General features: G+C 38.0%; 1 protein-coding gene across 1 annotated transcript in view; it reads left to right on the top strand.

Annotated features, from left to right (window-relative positions):
* Positions 1-10,546: 10,546 nt before the first annotated feature.
* Positions 10,547-17,206, top strand: part of LOC145668617 (EF-hand domain-containing protein D2 homolog) — a 153,726-nt gene continuing 147,066 nt past the window's right edge. Inside the window, exon 1 of the mRNA XM_081736656.1 lies at positions 10,547-10,998. Within this exon, the coding sequence (XP_081592782.1) occupies positions 10,829-10,998 (170 nt within the window). The 5' untranslated portion in view covers positions 10,547-10,828. The remainder of the gene's footprint in view (positions 10,999-17,206) is intronic.

Below are 17,206 nucleotides of genomic sequence, written 5' to 3' on the forward strand. Positions count from 1 at the left end.
CCTAAACTGTCCATATCTCGGAATCTCTGAAAGTTAGAGACTTGAAATTTGATATATGGAATTGTTATTTAAAATAATTTGATACATGTTACAGCATTTTTTGATATTTGACCTCGAAGGGAAGAAAATGGGCTGAGAAGGAAAAAAGGGTAGAAATTACAATGATTATAATATGTTCATATCTCGGAATCTGTTAAGGTTAGAGACGTGAAATTCGGTATTTGGACGTCCTATTTAAAATAATTGGGCACATGTTTCACCATTTTTTGACATTTAAGCTAGAACGGAAGAAAACGGGTGGGAATACGAAATTTCAGAACAGACAGGAGTAAGTTGGAGCTTGTGGCAACGGATTTTCACTGAGAATTTGCAAATAAGACGTGTTTCCGCTAAGTTTGTTCTTCGCCTGCTCACATAGAATCAAAAAAGTTCGTCTGAATTTGAGTCAGGACTTGAAAAATCAGATTGAAAGTGACCATTGAGTCAGAACTTGAAAAATCAGATTGAAAGTGACCTAAACTTTTTGACCAAGGTTAATACAGGTGATGAGAGTTGTTGTTACTGATATGACAATGAAATTCAGCCAGTGGAGGACCTCCGGACCAAAAAAGCAAGACAAGTGGAGTCGAATGTTAAGACGATGATTTTTTTTTTTTCGTGGAATTGTGCACTGGGAATTTGTTCTCCGTGGTCAGATTGTTAACCAACAATGTTATTTGGAAAGTTTTAAGACGTTTGCGGGAGATTGTGCGGAGGAAACACCCGGTACTTTCGTGATCAAGTGACGGGTTCCTTCACCATGACAACGCCCCCGCACCGCACACACAGCCTTGTTTGTGAACCGCTATTCGGGCTCTCAGGGGTGAGTTATCGTTCTTCACTCTCCGTATTCGTCTGACCTAGCCCTGTGCGCCTTTTTTCTGTTCCCAAGAATGAAAAAAATCTAATAGGGAAGCGTTTCGATGATGGGGAATCTGTAAAATGAGCTTCGCAGAGGGCACTGGACGATATCAAAGTTGAAAAGTTCCAGAGGTGCTCTTATCTGTAACAAACAGAGGGAAAGATGACTTGAGAAGTGCATTGCATCTAATGCAGAGTACTTTGAACGAGACTGAAAGAATTTTGTGAAAAAAGTTAATAAATTATTTTTAAAACAAAAGCCCGGTTTCCGGACCACGGTGGCTCAGTGGTAGACCATTGACCTCTGCTGCATGGGGTCCTTGGTTCGATCTCAGCTCGCGCCAAGTGAACTTAGTGGTGGACAAAGATTGTGTGCATGGGTTTTCTCGGGGTCCTCCCGTTTCCTCCCACTTTCATCATAGGGGTCGCGAAGATAAGCGGAAGAGATAAATATAAGTAGAATCTAATACCGGAAAATATTTTTAAATATTATTTTGAAATTTGTTCTGATAGGCATATTTTTAGTTTTATACATACCGTTAAGAACAACAAAAAATAAGTCTACTAAACATTTTCAACAGGTGCAAAGTTATATAAATATTAATTTAAATGAAAGAGGTAGGATATGGAACTAATGAGAAATGTATATTGAAATACCAAAAAATACAAATGCAACAAAACTTGCATATTGAAATACAATTGAGGTGGTTCAGTGGTAGAGCGTTCATCTCTGATGCATGGGGGTTGTTGGTTCGATCCCACCTCGCGCCAAGTGAACTTTGTGGTAGACAAATACTGTGTGCGTGGGTTCTCCCGTTTCCTCCTACTTTCTTCATTCCACCATTTCATTCATTTCTCATAATCACCGTCTCCTAACCGGCATAATCGTGGGACGTAAAACTTAAATATTTCATTTCATTTTATTTTGAAATACAATTAAAATTGAAATCTAATGAGATACCTGAGTATAGTGTGATTTCATTAGTGCGGCAATATCCGGTTCAATCTTCGTGATGTACATTATCAAGTAATTTAAAATAATCGATAACTTTTTAAACAACTGTCCAAGTTTTTTAAACCAAAATTAGAAATCACTTTATTTTTTTTTATCATATGGCCCAAAATTAAAGGAGTTATGTAGTTTTAAAATTTTCAAACGGTTTCCATTTTGAAACAGTATGACGGATCGGATTCGATATTTGCAATGAACTGACCAAATTTAGTTTTAATCCATTGGCTTTTAGGTTAGTTACTGTATCTACTATATACAAAAAATGATTTCTACTGTTATAGAAATAGATGGATAATGTCAGAACTCCGCAATAGGTATATTAAAAATCCCACATAAGGTTATTAAAATTATAAGGGGGTCGTTGGCAAGAGGATATGATAAAATGTGGGTTGAGATAGGAATTAGGTTGAGAAACATTGGTGTAAAGCATCATTTCCCAAATTTGGGTCAGGATGTTTTGTGAACAGTTTGTATGTCGCTGTATGAATCCAAGAATATACTGCCCGTCCATATTGCGTATATTACTTCTGTTTGCATTCTACTCAGGCCCGTAGCCAGCCCAAAAATGTAGGAGGAGTCCGGTAGAAATTAGGGGGAGGGGCGACCCAATCATACTATAGTTCATCACCATATTATAGTACATTTGCAAGCATACTTTGGAAATTTTAGGGGGGGAGACCCCCCTAGACCCCCGTGGATACGAGCCTGATTCTACTGTTCTGAACAATATTGCATTGCATGTAGTTACTTTTCCTGGAACAGTTGTCAACGTTAGTCAGTGCCACGGTTAGAAAAAAAAATTCTGACTCATTGTTTGCATGACTTTAAAACACATTGTGTTACTATGAAAAGCGTACAAACAGTGAATCATTAGCTTTCTTCATCATAGTGGAAGAAGAACATATAATCTAATTTCGCTGTCAACCGGTAAAATGAATAATGACCTTTTGTCTGTTGGTAATAGTTATGTAAATAAGATAGCTTGTACGAGTATTAAGTTAGTTCCTTCTTGATAAAAATAACAGATAAGATAATTACCTTAATTATTAATAATGAAATTACCAACTAATCAGTGATAAACAAAACTAGGATAATCAACTTTCTTCTGCTTCAGTCTGACGTCGAATTGACGTCATGAGTAGGTAACACCTTTCTTTCTCAGTGTTGCCAGAAACTACATACACATTATTCCATAAAACTAAGGGATTTAGGATTTAGATTTCTGCGCTTTCGGCATCTAAGGCAATTTAGCCCGTCACGATTTGAGGGATGACGTCCCTCGGCGAACACACAATGCGGGGAAAGGGAAGGAAGGAAGCGGCCTGGGACCTATAAGTTAGGTACCACGCCGGCATTTGCCTGGTGTGAATGAGGAAAACCCAGGAAAACCTCATTCAGGGCGACTGGCCTGAAAAAGCGTGTTACACTTTTTCGACCGAGTGACCCCACCGGGAATCGAACCCGGGACCGCTCGCACCGAAGGCGGGATCGTTATCCAGAAAACTAAGCATGCGTGTTTCCATAATATAGTTCTGTCACAAGTTAGCGTGCTGAAATTCAGTGACGACGCCAGAGGGGGACAAGGGGGACGAGCGCCCCCTAGCAGCTACTTCTGCCCCCCTGACTGCCACCTAGACTGCCCCCCCCCCCAGACTCCTACAATCTTTAAACGTTATACATGTAGTATTTTATATGAGCATTATAACCAATCTCATTGTCAAATTGTAGTCTACTTTCCATGCATTTACTATGTGGCACATTAGTTCTCAAGCTTTCTTCTTTGAGGGTCTGGGTATGTACGCATATTTCTGTTTTCTAATTTAGCGCCTTTTGAGGTAAATTTTAGTTATAGCCTACTTCTTTCTTATGATTTTTAATTATTGTGCCTAGCGAACAATAGTAGATTTGGTCGATTTGTTTTCTTCTCATTGGATCAACTTCGATTGGAAACAAAAGAACGGTAAAACCAGTTACGTAACTTGTTTGCATTTATCCAGGTTTGAAGTTTTCAGTTTCATATTTTGTTTTATTTAAAACTTCTTTTTTCTGAAACATTATTCTCGGCTTTCAATATTCAGAGAATGTGCTTATAACAGCTTAGTTTGCAACTACCAGGGCTTAATTTTTTGAAGGGGATAAAAAGAGTTGTGTTTTCCCTTCCTGCAAATGATAATAATAAATTTATGGATGCCGAGAACTTGCGCATACCCAAGCCATTCTGAATTATGCTACCGACGAGTTCCAAAGAAATGCCAAGAACTGAGAAAGCGGGGTGCAGCCAGACCTCAGACTATAATAAGTATATCGTGAGTTTGCTATACACTATCGTGAGTTTTTAAAAACTATATAAATAATTACTTAAATTATTTTTGTCACTCAAAAACTGGGGTGGCCTAAGCCTTCCGGCCCCGGGCTATGTCCATCACTGGCTGAAATGCTGAATTTTCAAGAATAATGTCACAAATTGCATCCATGACTTCGGGAAGAGTCATTGCTTTTAATCATCCTGGATGTAAAGCATAATTTGTTGAGAAATCGCCACGTTTATACTAAGCCACTTACTTCTTCACCACTGTATATAACGAAGAAGAGTTCCGTGGTGTTTCACCGATTTCCTACTTAATTTACTTCGATGACTTTCCTTGGTGGAACAAAAATGTTATAACAGTTAGGATCTGGATGTTCGTGAAATTCGCTGCTCGGACACACATAATCACTTCAGAGGCCTGAGAAACAATAAGAATTTCGTTATTAATATGAAAATTTGTATTTGTACATACAGAGATATGTTTTTTCTAAGCTACGGTTTCATTTTTCTACCTAGTACCTACACTCCTTCTGGATTGAACTACGGCATTTTCTTCAGCTCCTCGTAAATTCTCTCTCTCTCTCTCTCTCTCTCTCTCTCTCTCTCTCTATATATATATATATATATATATATATATATATATATATATATATATATATATATATATATATATATAATAAGAAGATTGAGTTTTACACAAACTCTCTCTACAGGCCAATCAAGGTGGTGATTAGAGGGCTCCCCCGGGAACTTGCCTCCGATGACATCCAGGATCATCTTAGACAGGTATTAGACTCCCCTACCCTCACTGTCTCACAGATGAGAAAAACAACGAGCGCTGGAAAAGAGGCTTTGCCCCTTTTTCTTTGCACGGTCCTGGATGGGGAAACTAAACAGCGACTCATGAAGGTCCCTCATATCTTCCACATTCGAGTAAGAGTTGAGGAGTACGTTCAAAAGAGTGTAGTGGTGCAGTGCCATCGTTGTCAAAGATTTGATCACGGCAGCACGAACTGCAGGCTAGCTCCTCGCTGCGTCAAGTGCGCAGGGACTCACCTGACACCTGATTGCAAGAAAACCCGCGAACAAAAGCCTAAGTGTGCTAATTGTTCAGGAGAGCATCCGGCCAGTTACAGGGGCTGCACAGTTTACAAAAAGATTGTGGAATCGAGGCAAAGAGGAGCGACATCCAAAACTAACGCAGACAATCTTGAAAGACGAGCAAACGCAACGCACAACATAAACAGGAAGACAACACAACCAACACACACAACAAGACCTGCGTTGCTACCTACCCCCAAGCCTGGACTGCTTCCCACTCCACAACCTACATCTTTACCTTCACGTACCTTAAGGGGCACTCCCCAACAGTCACCTATCATAACCAGAAACTCACGTACAGCTCCATCTGGGGTTGTGCGAGAACCTATCCCTGAGGGTACCCAAGGTAGCAGCAGAAACATACGCAAAGACAAAAACTCAGAACATATGCAACAACAAATACACTTTAACACAGACAGTGATACATTTTCACCCACTGAAGCCACCACAGACCCAGAACAGAGGAGGAAAAACATTAGAATACGACAACAGCGCGCCAAAGCCATAAAAGATAACGCAGACAACGCATTTCGGTCACTGCAACCAAGTTTAGATTCACTTACGTTAATGCTTCATGATTTCAGTGTTCACTATGACAGGCGTAAAACGCTGTTTTACGTTCAACGTCTGTTAGAGTTTTACGCTGAGAACAAACATGAATTCTTTTTAAACGTCATAAACTTCATAATCAGAGTCGTCCGGGGCACCGCGTTAGGAAACAAACAAAAATATTAGCTTGGAATGCGCAGGGCATCTCCGAAAAGAAGGACGAATTGGAAAGCTACATAAATGAAAATAGCATCTCTATAGCTTTTGTGTCAGAAACACTGCTTTCAACGCATCACAAATTGTATATCCAAGGGCACCGTATTCTCAGACATGATCAATCAAATACAAATGCAGGAAGAGGAATCTTGGTAGTGGTAAAGTCCGACTATAAACACGAATACGTACCCATTCCCCAATTAAAAACAATGGAAGCCATCGCAATTAAAATATTCGTTAAAAATACTCCGGTTGTATTAGTTGGCATATATCAATCACCCAATACAATCATAGACACAAACGATGTCACGCTTCTTTCCCGCCTGGGAAACAGAGTTTTGTTAATTGGAGACTGGAACAGCAAGCATTCTGTTTTCAAATCAAAAAGAGCTAACGAAAATGGCAAAAAGTTACAAAATTATCTTGAAACATCAAGCATTGAAATACTCACGCAAAATGAACCAACTTACTATCCTCATAATTGCAACAGTAATCCAGATATCTTGGACTACGCATTATACAGGAATATTCAATTACCGCTCTCAATAATTGCTGATGATGATCTCCTTTCAGATCACACAGCAATTATTGTCACAGTAAACTCAGAACAAGACAAAGAACCACCACTAAAGAGACTAAATTATAAGAATGCTGACTGGACCAGGTTCCAACAATTAATATTAGAAGGACTAAATAGAAAGATTGAAATACAAACAAAAGGAGATATAGATACTGCCGTAAATTTCCTCACCACACTTATTAAAACTACTTCAGAAAAAACTATACCGTCTACAACTAATAAGATAGATTTAAAAACACTACCCCCGAAAATTTTAGATATGATAAAAACGCGGAACCGACTTCACAAAAAATATAACAAAACTCGAGACCCACTTTATAAAGCGATCGTAAATAGATATAGAGTATGCATAAAAGAAGAAATATCCGCGTATAAAAACCGCATCTTTGAAAATAAAATCTCAAAAATGTCACTAAAAGACGGAAGCGTCTGGAAATATACCAAAAATTTAACTACAAAAAACATTAACACGCCATGTATACATGGAAAAAACGGACTAGTCTACTCCTCAGAAGAAAAAGCTGAAGCTTTGGCTGACTTCCTGGAGGGCTCATTCAAACCAAATCATGAACTAGAAGATCGTAGGCACGATGTAAAAGTTGAACGAACAGTAAGTGAATTCTTAAAAGCACCCCCATTAGACAAAATTAGGAAAACTAACACTGCAGAGTTAAATGGTATCATAAAACGGCTTCGGCCACTGAAAGCACCGGGTCCTGATCAAATACAGAATATAGTTTTAAAAAACCTCCTTAACGCATGCGTATCATACCTGTTACATCATTAACAACATAATGAAACTTAGCTATTTTCCTAATGCATGGAAAATAGCCAAGGTGATAAGCATTCCTAAGCCCAATAAGGATGCTAAATTTCCTCAGAACCATAGACCTATAAGTCTTCTGAATACAATGGCCAAAGTAGCCGAAAGCATAGTGTTCAGAAGACTTAGAAGCTTTCTCTCAACACATAATATAATCACACCTGAGCAATTCGGATTTAGAGCACAACATTCCACGACACACCAATTAGTGCGCGTAATAGAATTTATCACAGACAAATATAATAAAAGACAAATAACAGGCGCGGCCCTGCTAGATGTGGAGAAAGCATTCGATAGGTGTTGGTTCCCGGGAATCCTATATAAAATGATACAATATAAGATTCCTGACTATCTAACTCACTTTGTGCATTCATACCTTAAGAATAGAAAATTTTTCGTTGAACACGAACGGAAAACCACAAAGGAAAAAGATATTAAAGCAGGAGTCCCTCAGGGATCCATGTTAGGGCCACTTCTCTTTCTAATATATGTTAATGATATACCAAAAACTACCAAAACACAGATAGCAATGTATGCAGATGACACAATCGTGTATGCATCATCATTCTTGCCAGATCAAGTCAGAAAATACATACAGAATCACCTGAACGAACTCAAACCCTGGTTTAAGCGTTGGAAAATTAAAGTCAATGCTGAAAAGTGTGAAGCCATATAGTTTACTAAGAAAAACAAACGAAGACCAAACAACCAACTAACTCTATATAACACACCAATAGAATGGAAAGATAAAGTTAAATATTTGGGAGTAATACTAGATAAAAGGCTTACCCTTAGGTACCACATGAACTCCCAAAGAAACAAGGCTAGTGCTAGACTGCGAATCCTAGCCGGACTTTTCCGCTCACCTGCCCTCAATACGCAGAGCAAAGTTATATTATATAAAATGTTAGTTAGACCAATAGTCACATACGCTGCGCCAGCATGGGCTTTCTCCGCACCCTGTTATACGCGGGCTCTGCAGAGACTTCAGAACAACGCTGTGCGCATAATAACAAATTCACCCCGATATCTGCCTGTTCTACGCCTACAGCAGCGCCTAGGGCTGACTCTGATTGAAGATCATATACAGTATTTAGTAAGGAACTTCTATCAATCTGTGAAAACAATAGAAAACGACCTTGTGAGCTCTCTGGGTAGCTACACAATTCCACAAAGCTACTACAAATACAAACGCCCGCTTCATGCGCTAAAATAGAAACACATCCAAAACACTTTTCAGAGTATTAAGAAAAAGAAAATGTAAATATGTACATAAAAAGGTATGACGAGGCCTGTTAGGCAGAAAAATAACTAATACATCCTACTTAAATCACTGATATATCACTAGTATTAACAAAACTGACAAGTCCAATAGGATACTAATATCAATCATATCTCAAATACTATAATATAACTAAATACTACATACTCGTGTATATGTATATATCTTAGTCTCATTTTAGATTGACGCGGTCCAAGGATGAAGAAGACGAGAGACTTGCATGAAAAAAAAAATAACAAAAGTCCCACTAACAAATCTTGCCCACCAAACTACAGACAACTTAACACAATAGTATAACTCACACTTGACTTTTTAAGTTAGGGAATCAATACAGACAGTAAAGATGCTTTTACATGGATTTTTACCACCCCTTCTTAGTGTGGTTTTGCCATGTAAATACTTGAGCACGAGCATGACCGATAAAGGGGGTTTTCCTGGACTCCAGGTGTTTCCAGGTTTCTCCTCCTACTACCCAAGCCAATGGTGAGGCGAAAAATCTTCACGCGCTTTCCTATCTTCTATTTTACCCTTCTTTCTTTCTCTAATACACACTGTCCGGTAAATGTCTTTGGATAAAAACCGTGACGCGACACAACACTCGACATGCTGCTTTAGATCTCTAACTGCATGTAGGAGGTGCACGTAGATATAGGTTGGTGCGTCACTCAAGGGGGCGAGCTTTCTTGCTAAGGGGCCCTCTTTATTATCTAATTTATTTCCGTAATATTTCCGTAATATATATATATATATAAAGAGAGAGAGAGAGAGAGAGAGAGACGTAGCATACAGTTACTAGACGAATGTGTTACTTGTAGCCAGGGGCGGATCCAGGGGGGGCGATCGGGGCGTAGCTCCCCCCCCAGAAGAAGAAACTTTCTTATTTTATATGTATAAATAAAACCCATCCCAAAGTATGGAGCCATTAAAAGTATAAATATGACAACCCACCGCCCCCCCAGAAGTCGGTCCTGGATCCGCCCCTGCCCTGTATATATTACAACAGGTATATATGTGTGTGAAACCTATTAATTGAGAAACTTTTAAGACAGAGATCTGTGAATGGGCGAAATATAAAGATGAACCTTAAGAGTGGTAAGTAGCAACAATCCTGATTGGAACATGAGAGGCCAATAGAGGGTTCTTGTTTTTCGGCTTTTTATAATCCTATGGATGTCATTTCCATAGATCGTGTTATCAGATATCGAAATCAAAAATATTACTGATCGATATTTGATATTTTTATTTTGTCAGTATTCGATAGTTCGATATTTCTTGATATTCTGTATTTTTCGATTATCGATCGTTTCGATATTTTATCAATATCGATATCCAAATTCAGAACTGCTGTGGGAGACCCGGGTTCAATTCCCAGTGGAGCTCACGTAGTTAGGGCCCCACTTAAACAGTGGGTCTCATATAGCCTCGCTGCTGAACGGGACGCTGAACTCCAATCAAATCAAATCTAAATACAGAACTTTAGCATACTTGCCTTTGACGTGGGAGACCCGGGTTCAATTTCCGGCGGGAGCTCATGTAGTTTGGACTCTATGTTAATCAGTAGGTCCCGTCTCATATAGCCTCGCTGCTGAAAGGAACGTTAAACTCAAAATCAACTCAACCACGTCCAAACTGACATAAAAGTTTGTGAAGAAATGTGAAAATATATCTTCCTGGCAACCTCTGTAGTGATATTTCGCTTTTCATTGATTAAAATCTCCCGACGAACGACGCATGCGCGTGCTGAAGTGTATGTTGTCGTCTGCTTGCAGTTGGACAACTGGCGGGAGCTAAAGAAACATTCGCTTTCACGCTGCTATCGGTGGTGGTAGGGGAACTCAATTCAACCAGCTGATTGCTCGCCAACAAAACCCGCGTGCTTTTGTATGCAGATAGACAGAACCGGACTAGAAAGCCACGTGGGAAGGTCTAGAAAATTCTATTCGTGCAAGTGACATTCTTATAGTAACAGAAAATAGAAGTGTTGTTTTTAGTGCGTTGTCAAAAAAAAAAAATCAATTTGCTTCTGTGTTTTTTGAGTTCTTGATTGAAAATTCAAAATGCCTGCAGATAGCGAATTGAGCTCCATTCTTACAAGGCGTCAAGCTATTAACGAAGCCCTTGAAGAGGGCCAAGAAGTCAAACCGCAATATAAAGTGGTGAATATTTACACGGAATTCCATGAATTCTCCAGAAGGCAGATCAAAGAATATGAAAAGACCTTCAAAAAGTAAGTTTTATTTATCCATTTTCTGTTACTTACTATTATTTTGTTGAATTTATTATAAGCTTATAGTGTTGACATGAATTTGGAAGCGAAGTATACCCTGTACTTGAGTCTTTAGATGCTGACTAGTGTTGTTAAAATTGTTCGAATAATCATACGTTATTTCGATGGTCGTGGGAATAATTATACGTTCTTTGAAAATTTGGTCGAATAAATTGTTATTTGAATAGTTAGTCGAATAATTATTTGTATCGGGGTTATAGTTAAGGAGCCGTACTTCCCATTTAGGGAAGGACGAGAAACGCCATACTTTCAGGAATTATTCAATGACTATCTAGGATGTTAAAAAGTAGGTAATAGACTGAGTTCTTGCCCTTGTACTTAAGGTGTTTAGATAGTGCAACAGTAAGATGTATCCTCGTGCACGGGAGATTAGAAGTAGCTGTTCTTAACTATTACCTGTATCGGAATAATTCTTCGACTATTCGAATTTTAACAGCCCTAATACTGACTCTTGATCTCGAAAATTAGTAATAAAGTAAGAAACTAAAGTCTCTCCACTGACTTTTATCCTTAGCCAACTAGATCCAGTTTCTACTTTGTATTCCTCTGTCTGCGAGATCCATCTTAATATTGTCCTCCCATCTGCGCCTAGGTCTTCCTAATGGTCGTTTTCCGATGGGTCTTCCAGTCAAGACTTTGAAAGCGTTTCTACTTCCATCCTAGCTACATGACCTGCCCACCTAAGCCTCCTAGACTTGATGACCCTAACAATGTTTGGTAAATCTTATAAATTATGTAATTCCTCGTTATGAAATTTCCGCCAGTCCCCTGTTTCTCCCTCAGAGTAAGCGACCAAGTTTCGCAACCATAGAGAACAACAGATTTGATTGTTTTATATATTTTAAACTTCAAATTCCTCGGCAGAGTTCGCGACAAGAGAGTTTGAGCCGACACGAGTTCCCTGCTTACATTCGACCCCAGAACATCCTTGGAAGGACTACATTCAACAAGGAAGCATGAGTGCGATACATGTTAGCTCCCTCAAATAATAATAATAATAAAACCCTTTCGATAGTATATTCGAAATAGGCCTAGTTGCCAAAGCAAAGCTATGTAATAATCCCATTCCGTGACTTAGGCAGTAACATGGAGGTAACAGGCTTTCGAGTTACTTGCAATTGAACACCAGCTATGAGTGAAAGTGATCCTGGCTTTGATCCATAGCGAAGACAAATTGAGTGTCATGTAAAGCTTGTAGTTCTCTTCTTATGGGCTTGGTATTAAGTCATTTCCAGTAAAGCAGAGTAAACTATGTATTTCCTCACCATCACGATCAACTCAGTGGGTTATTCCTAGTTTTGTGTGTGTTTTCACCAAATCACTTGTAAGTTTTGTTGTTGATCCCACTGTGTATTAATATTGCTGAAATTATTCGAGTAAGTTTCATTATTACTTTCCAAATATTTGAATTCGAATTAATCGAATTTTAACCAGTATGTCTTAACTGCATGCAAAATTATGGTTCTGAATTTAGTTCTTCCTTTACACTTGGACATCTTTAGTAGAGAGCTTTCGCGGCTTCAGTATGTGTAGTCTTAGTTCGATTCCCGGTGAGGGGTGCATGTAATTTAGATCTCATTCTAGCTAAGCACTTATTGTATTAGTAAAGGTTGTAGTCTTTCTTGTACTTGATATAGTTACTTCTTTCAATATTATAAGTAGGACATTTGTCGTACTATTCTAGTAGCAAAGCTAGTTTAGTGTTCGGTAAATATTTGATTAATCGAAATAGAATGCACTCCATAAAAATCCAATTTGCCAGCCTGATATGCAATATATACCCTATGTTGGATGGAGGAAAGAATTTGATAACGTTAGACTTTTCATATAAATTAAGAAATTATATTTGTAATTTGTACTCATTATTATATTATAAATTTGTACTTAGGTCCTTAGGTGGAGCTAAAATACGGAAGATTTTATTTTATTCCCTTCCCCAGAAGCTTTACAACAAGCGATGTTAAAGAACGTATGTACAGAAATGATTGCCTTGGGGTGGCTCAGTGGTAGAGCGTTTACCTCTGGTGCATGGAGTCCTCGGTTCGATCCCAGCATGCGCCAAGTGAGCTTTGTTGTGGACACTCCGTATGCATGGACTTTCTCGGGGTTCTCCCGCTTCCTCCACTTTCTTCATTCTACCATTTTCATACATTTCTCATCACCGTCTCCTTTAGCCTAGCTGGCATAACCGTGAGACATAAAACTTAATTTCATTTTTACAAATGATTGGCTTTCCAATTAACGAGCCGTCCGATCACCCTACGTTGACCAAACATTGCAATGGCCATTTAAGTATTTTATTTCTTAATTAATTCCACACTGTGCGCGTCATTCTGCTACGTGTTTGAAATAGAAGTTTAAAGTGTTTCTTTCAAGCTGCAAAATACGAAACATTAGGATAATGACAAAATCTGTGATATTTATTACTATGATAACATGTGTTTGAATAAATAAATATTAGTGCTGTTGCATTACAAGACAGTGAAAAAAGAAGACTTTAAAAAAAACTGACTGATAATATATATTCCAAGATACAGTAATTTTATTTTTAAGGTTTCATGTAAAGTCTACCTGTTCAGCCCCTCCCCCTTATCTCTTAAAACGTTCGTGTAACACAATGTATAATCGGTATTCTTTATACGTGTGTCGTGCATAGTCAGAACATACACGCACATTGCTTTATTTTTTTGTTTTGTTTTTAATGTAGATCCAAGTTATATTTAATTAAGCTTTATGTTAGTTATAAAAAGTTATCTTGCCAGTGATCACGTATGTTTGCTCAAAATAGTATGACCAAGGGAAATGAGATGGCGGAATTAGTCATAATTTGATGGGTGATTTTTAACGCACGTTCGTTTAGTATGACATGTCTCCCTCTACTGAATACGCAAGTTTGTACTGAAATTTGATAATTATTTGGAAGTGGTTTACTAATTAATACCAGTTCCCCTTCATGATCAAATGGCTAAACGTGTGCTTTCTGTGCAGGTAATCCCGGTGAGAGACCTTTTGGCAAAAAGCCAAGTAGTTGCTTTAGATCCCAATTTAGGATTTTAGTAAATAGCTTAATAGCTAATGCCTAAAAGATAATAAATGTCAAAATATATAGAAAGTAATCTAGGCAGTCTGTAACCAAGTAAGCTTAGGGTAGTCGCTAACGTTGTCTTTAGTTCGAGTGGTTCCGAGGTCGATTCCCAGTGGGGACACTCGGTCGAAAAAGTGTAAAAGCCTTTTTAGGCTAGCAATTCTGAGTGAGATTTTTCTTATCTAACATAAAATGGATTCTTTCAAATATCTAGGATCAATATTAACGGACAAAAACCATATTCGCGAAGAAATTAAATGTCGACTAAAAGCAGGGAATCCGTGTTATGGGGAATGACGGAAACTTCATAACGAGGAATTACATAATCTATACGGTCTACCAAACGTTGTTCTTGTTAGGATCATAAAAAAATCTAGGAGGCTCAGATGGGCAGGTAATTCAACCAGGATGGAAGAAAGTTAGGAACGTTTTCAAAGTCTTAACTAGAAGGCCAATCGGAAAACGACCCTTCGGAAGACCTAGGTGCAAATGGAAAGACAATATTAAGATGAATCTCACAGAAATAGGAATACAAAGTAGAAACTGGATCCAGTTGGCTCAAGATAGAAGTCAGTGGAGAGTTTTATGAACGCGGCATTGAATCTTCGGGTTCCATAGGCCATAGAGTTAGTTAATTAGTTAACATAAAGATCCCAGGCTGCTTCCTTCCTTCCTTCCCTACTTCCCCAGGGAGTGTGATCGCAGAGGGACGTGATACCTCCGCGTAACATGTTTAAAAGACCATACCTAGAAATATGATCCCTAATTCTAGTCAGGTAGGACTAATTATTATTATTATTATTATTATTATTATTATTATTATTATTATTATTATTATTATTATTATTATAGATTTGGGTCTGGGAATGTTTTTTCCACGTTTCTGTATCTTCAGCTTCCTCTAACTCCCAATATGTTCTATTTTTTTAAAAAATCCTCGGTAACTTATGTCCTTCCTATTCCTCGTTTCCCTTCCATCTTTCTTTCTATGATAGTATGAACAAGACTTAAATTTTGTAATACATATTAATATTTGCTGCATTTAAATATATTATAATATTAATGGGGACCCAGATTTATTGTCTGAAGTTAAATTATTTCAGAGAAAAATTTATTGCACACTGGAATTTTAAAAATATCAGAATTGCACCCTATAATTCCACCAATCTTTCTCACAGTCCTTAAGAACAGTAGATCTATGATGGATTCGCAAATATCGGGATGATTTATATAAATGTAAAAGGAAATTGAAAGACAAATACAGTACTTGGTTATGATTGGCCAAAACTGGAAATTGTGAACAAACTCTTCTGTGATTGATCGAACGTTTGTCTGCTGTTTGATTACTTAGTTCTTCTTTGCTGGTATGAAATTGAGATAGTTGTAATTAAGGATTATGGAATTAACCATGGAGCAACTTGCCAGGGTCAGAATTTGACATACAACCATCCATTCTGATCAGTTTTGCTGTGCAATGTTACGAGCAGTTTTAGCCCTCTCTGCTGGTCTAATGGCTAGTGGGTGCGCCTTTGGTTCACGTGCTTCAGGATTCGATTCCGGTAGGAGAGCACAAATAATTTAATTTCACGATCATTCACTTGCATAAACCGTCTGTTTCCATTAGCTTCAAGGGCATCCGGACGTTAGATATAAAACACGTTAACTGTTATTTACGAAAGTTAAGATGATGATAGTAGTGAATTTATATATTTATCAACCATCACCTTTACTCCATGTAAAATGCTATGACTCTCAGGAGATGCCAGCGCTGTAACGCCGATTTTTTTTCTAGGGGAGCAAGCACTAATACGCGTATTTGGGCCTCTAGAAAAGTTGTTTTCTAACTCTTGGGCCCCCCTCTTTCCATCTTACTTTTTATGGGCCCCTAGAAAAGTTGTTTTCTAACTCTTGGGCTCTCTCTTTCCATCTTACTTTTTATGGGCCCTCCCGCACGGCAAGGTCTGGGGTGCTGTTAGTTACGTCCCTGGGCCCATTCCATACATGACAAATTAAAGGGACAATATTGACAAACCTCCAAGCCATACAAATAAATATTGTTTCTAGGGCCCCAATAGTAGATAGATGAAATTGGCCCACGACTCTTTTGTTTTATTGACCTTTTGTGTGCTATTTTGTTGATGTAATGTAGTGAACCTGTTTGATGCTTCATTTATAGTTTTATGTTCGTATCGTATATGGAGTAAGAAAATTTGTCTTAAAATGGGACCCCTCGAACGGCGGAGAACTTCCCTGGGGGCGGTTGCTCCTCCTGCCTCCTCGCAGGTGCAGGCCCTGGGAGGTGCATATACATAATACTAGATGGTGTAAGAAAATTTAGTAGCTATTTAATTGTAGAAGCGAAGCTGTTTAATAAGTTAACAAAACTCCATACAGCAATTGCCGTTAGAGAATTATTAAAAAAAGAAAAAGAAACTGTGTAATCGGTCAATTTCGAATTTGTTTCATTCCATTGAAGGATTCACTAAATGTACAGAAAATGTAAATTTTGTCATATTATTTTTAGGCTATTATATTTTAGTCATTACATTAACCGTCACTTCATTTTGTTACTTAAAACTAGCAATTAGAACAAATTTGTCACATCTGTATCGGAATATGTTCAAATTTTTACATGAATTATATAGAATTCCAATAGAAGCACATATTACACATAAACGGCACAACTAAAGCATTGAAACTTTTTGAAAGATTAGGAAGAATATAATGAAACAATGCGTCCGTGAAAGAACGTAATACACTAACGGAAAGGTAAGAATCGAGTGATATATCCGTTCTTACTTCACACAAATTATTTCCTTTAACATGTCGACCTTTCCTTTAGTATCAGATATTTGGTCATAAATTTCAAACTAGAAGTTCAAACATGTTAGTTTCAAAGAAATGAACAAAACAGGAAAGGACGCCATATGATACAACAACAGGAGGGGGGGATGCATACAAGCAGCAGTAACTATAATACTTGTTTTCTTCTCATCTCAAATATAACATCTAGAACGTGTCTTCATCTAGGTACTATATAAAATATATACTACTTTTTCGATT

This window comes from Thermobia domestica, chromosome 13, assembly GCF_964235325.1.
Source record: "Thermobia domestica chromosome 13, izTheDome1.hap1.1, whole genome shotgun sequence".
NCBI classification, from domain to species: Eukaryota; Metazoa; Arthropoda; class Insecta; order Zygentoma; family Lepismatidae; genus Thermobia; species Thermobia domestica.